This window comes from Myotis davidii, unplaced genomic scaffold (assembly GCF_000327345.1).
Source record: "Myotis davidii unplaced genomic scaffold, ASM32734v1 scaffold247, whole genome shotgun sequence".
Taxonomy (NCBI): domain Eukaryota; kingdom Metazoa; phylum Chordata; class Mammalia; order Chiroptera; family Vespertilionidae; genus Myotis; species Myotis davidii.
The window spans coordinates 3,861,315-3,864,791 of record NW_006299593.1 but is presented as its reverse complement, the minus strand read 5'-3'; the positions used below and the strand labels follow the sequence as shown (position 1 = coordinate 3,864,791).

At 38.2% G+C, this 3,477-nt stretch overlaps 1 protein-coding gene across 1 annotated transcript in view; it reads left to right on the top strand.

The window, feature by feature from the left end:
* The first annotated feature begins 2,242 nt into the window (after positions 1 to 2,242).
* APLF (aprataxin and PNKP like factor) overlaps positions 2,243 to 3,477 on the top strand; it is a 39,008-nt gene continuing 37,773 nt past the window's right edge. Inside the window, exons 1-2 of the mRNA XM_006775353.1 lie at positions 2,243 to 2,251; positions 2,912 to 2,983. Of these exons, the coding sequence (XP_006775416.1) occupies positions 2,243 to 2,251; positions 2,912 to 2,983 (81 nt within the window). The remainder of the gene's footprint in view (positions 2,252 to 2,911; positions 2,984 to 3,477) is intronic.

Sequence of the window (3,477 nt, the reverse complement as noted above, 5' to 3'; positions counted from 1 at the left end):
TGATCGGAGTTTCTCTCTCATCGATGTTTCTGACTCTCTATCTCTCTCCCTTCCTCTCTGTAAAAAAAAATCAATAAAATATATTAAAAAAAAAAAAAGTAGGTCCTAAGATATTTAGGATAATTTATTTGTGACCTACCTTCCACCTACCACCCACCCTTCTCACCCCATCCTGAAATTAAAATAAGCTTTAATGATAATTTATTAAACCTTTAAGCTTTCCATTGAGAAAACATAATATTTTTAAAACTTACTCATTTGTTAGAGGTATGGTTTAAAAGGGACGATTATAGCTAAATGCCTGAGGGATGTTAATTTCAAAGACTTTAAAGCACTTTTTTGGTTCTTTATAGAGATGCACATCTAGCAATGAAATTACATTGTATGGAGTCATATGACCACTAGAGGTCATATTATACTTTTATATTATTTAAAAATCTTTCTTGCTGGTGTGTCTGTCAGTGAAGCCTACTTCAGACAGCTAGGAAGAGTCTATTATTGCTTCCTGCAAAAATATAGATTGGAAAAAAAGAGACCTAAGCTGGACAATTACAAGAACCATCATTATGTGTCATGGTTTTATGTTTGACAGTTTATTACTCTACTAGAGGCCCGGTGTATGAAATTCGTGCATGGGAGGGGGGATCCCTCAGCCCAGCCTGCACCCTCTCGCAATCAGGGACCTTTCGGGGGATGTCCAACTGCTGGTTTAGGCCTGATCCCGCAGGAATCCCTGGGGATTGGGCCTAAACCGGCAGTTGAACATCCCTCTTACAATCCGGACCTCTGGCTCCTAACTGCTCACTCGCCTGCCTAATTTCCCCTAACCACCTCTGCCTGCCTGTCTGATCTCCCCTAACTACTTGCCTGCCTGCCTCATTGCCCCTAACCACTTGCCTGCCTGCCTGATCACCTCATCCACTCTGCCTGCCTGCCTGATTGCCCTTAACCACTCGCCTGCCTGCCTGATTGTTCCTAACAACCTCTGCTTGCCTGCCTCATCACCCCTAACCACCTCTGCCTGCCTGTCTGATCTCCCCTAACTACTTGCCTGCCTGCCTCATTGCCCCTAACCACTTGCCTGCCTGTCTGACACCACTAACTGCCTCTGCCTGCCTGCCTGATCACCCCTAACCACTTGCCTGCCTGCCTGATCACCTCTAACTGCTCACTGGGGTGTGGGGCCAGCCAGGGCGAGGGGCCGTGGTCATTCTGGTCATCCTGCCATTTTGGTCGCTGGGCTTTTATAATACAGGATAGTATTGGTTAGCAAATTGACTTGTATTATTGAACTTAACAATGAGATCTTAGTATTCGAGTTAGAAATATAAACTTCTTACTCTCAGCCACAGAATAATTTGCATTTATTGAAACTATGTCTGAATGATTACATGTAGATGTAGAATCACATGAATATTTTTCTCACATATTTTTATTAATAACAGTATGAATTTGGAGGACTACCTACTCAAAAATGACCTACAGAAGTTACTTAAATTCTCTAAGCTTTCAATTTCCAAATATGTAAAATGTGAATAATAGCTATAACAGTATTGAGTACTGTTTATAGTGAATCTCAACACTTAAGTGAAAGCTGTATGCAAATGGTAAAGTGGGTTACCAGATAACTGCTGTTGATTTTGGCCTACTAAGGTACATTATTGGGAAGATTATAGGAACTAATGAATTTCCATCCTTTCTTTTCTGGTAGGATACATTATAGTTTATACTTACTTTTCTGAAATAACCATAGTGGCTAATAGTGGCTAATTTTAATAGGGCTGCCATTAGATACTTAGTTCAATCAAGGTCTGAGAGGGGGCAAGAGTGAGGAGGAGGGGAGACAGTGGGGGAAAGAGAGGGCATCTGTAATATTTTCAACAATAAAAAAGATATTTTATTTTAGAAAATATTCTAAATATTAACTTGCAGCTGTGTGGACAGTTTATGGATGTGGAATTCATTCTGCTGTGATGCTTGATGTTACTACTTTTCAGTTACCGTCTTAAGTGTGGAACTGCTCTCTGGCTTAAAAAAATGGGTATTGATTCCTGGTAGTTTCACATTTTGCCAGGTTTTGCAAATCTAATGGATTTAATTGAATTTAGGCATAGCTGTAGTCTGCTTTTACCTATAATTTTGGTTTTGATGTGGGTAAATGATAGATACCAAGGTAACCATAAGATGGACCAAATAATTATCCTAAATTGTTGCTTGAAATGTTGTCATGAATCAGCCATAAATGACAAAGGTAAGCTGAACTATTGTGTTGATAGCCATGCAGCCAGGGCTTGATTGGCAATTTTAGCATTTAAAGTGCAAACAGTTTTTAAACTTTTGTGTGCAGAAATGATTGTGAGCATAAGTAGAGCACTATTGGTTCAAACACAGAAAGCAGATTTATATATTAGATGAGAGTCTTGTCTTCACTGTAAACATTTGATTGTCACTACTCCCTCTCCTACCTTCCTGTTGTCTTAAGTAGTGTTGATGGCTCCAGAGCTCAAACGCAGGTCTGCTTGACCCCAAAGCCTATAGCCTTATCTTTTACACGTAGTGGACTGCTGCTTTTAAAAGCCGTTGGTCATCATAACCTACACTACATTTCCTGTATCTGAAATATTTTCTAATAAGTACATATTATATAGATTTTTTCTCATTTTATGAATATTATTGATAAGAATCCCCACTAAATGTCTGCCTTGAATGGAAACCATTATGTAGGTTTTGGGATGTGTTAGATTGCAAGCTTGAGTCTCTGCTTAGCCATTTATTCTCTAAATTTGGGGCAGGTCTCTTAATCTCTGAGTTGTTTTGGTTTTTTGTTCAATGAGGACAATCATGATTTGTTGTGGTTGTTGTTTTTTGGGGAGGTGGCTGTATTTGAAATTTTTATTTTTTCCCACTGTAGATAACAGACAAGAGAGTGTCCAGAAGACATGCGATTCTTGAGGTGGTGGGCGGTCAGCTTCGAATCAAACCGGTAAATATGTTAATGATACATTTTAACGTTTTGTCTCTCACTTTTTCCCAGCTTCGGATCAGAGGGGCTTATTTTTTAAGTTATGGAAATAGGAAATTAATGTCAAAACATATCCTTCTTATTGCCAGGAGATAATTGGGAGATAAAGGTCAAACTATTTACCTTCTTTCCTATAGGGCAGTGTTACATTTACACAGAATTTAATGAAAGATGACTACCAGTTCACATGTACATGATTATTTTGTTCATGACTGGGTATTACAAATAAGATCCTATAAAAAAAGCTCATAACTAAGGGGGTGGAGTTGTGACCAAAGTCACTTTAAGTGTTATAGAGTTATATTTTAATAGATTTCTATACCTCTATGTGTAGAGTTGACTATTTCTAAAATTTAGACCTTATTCAACTTTAGGATTTTAAAAATAATTGTAATTTGAAAGTTCCTGTTAAGGGCTAGAATTTTAATTACTTGCTTTTAGTTTAAGCACTGATA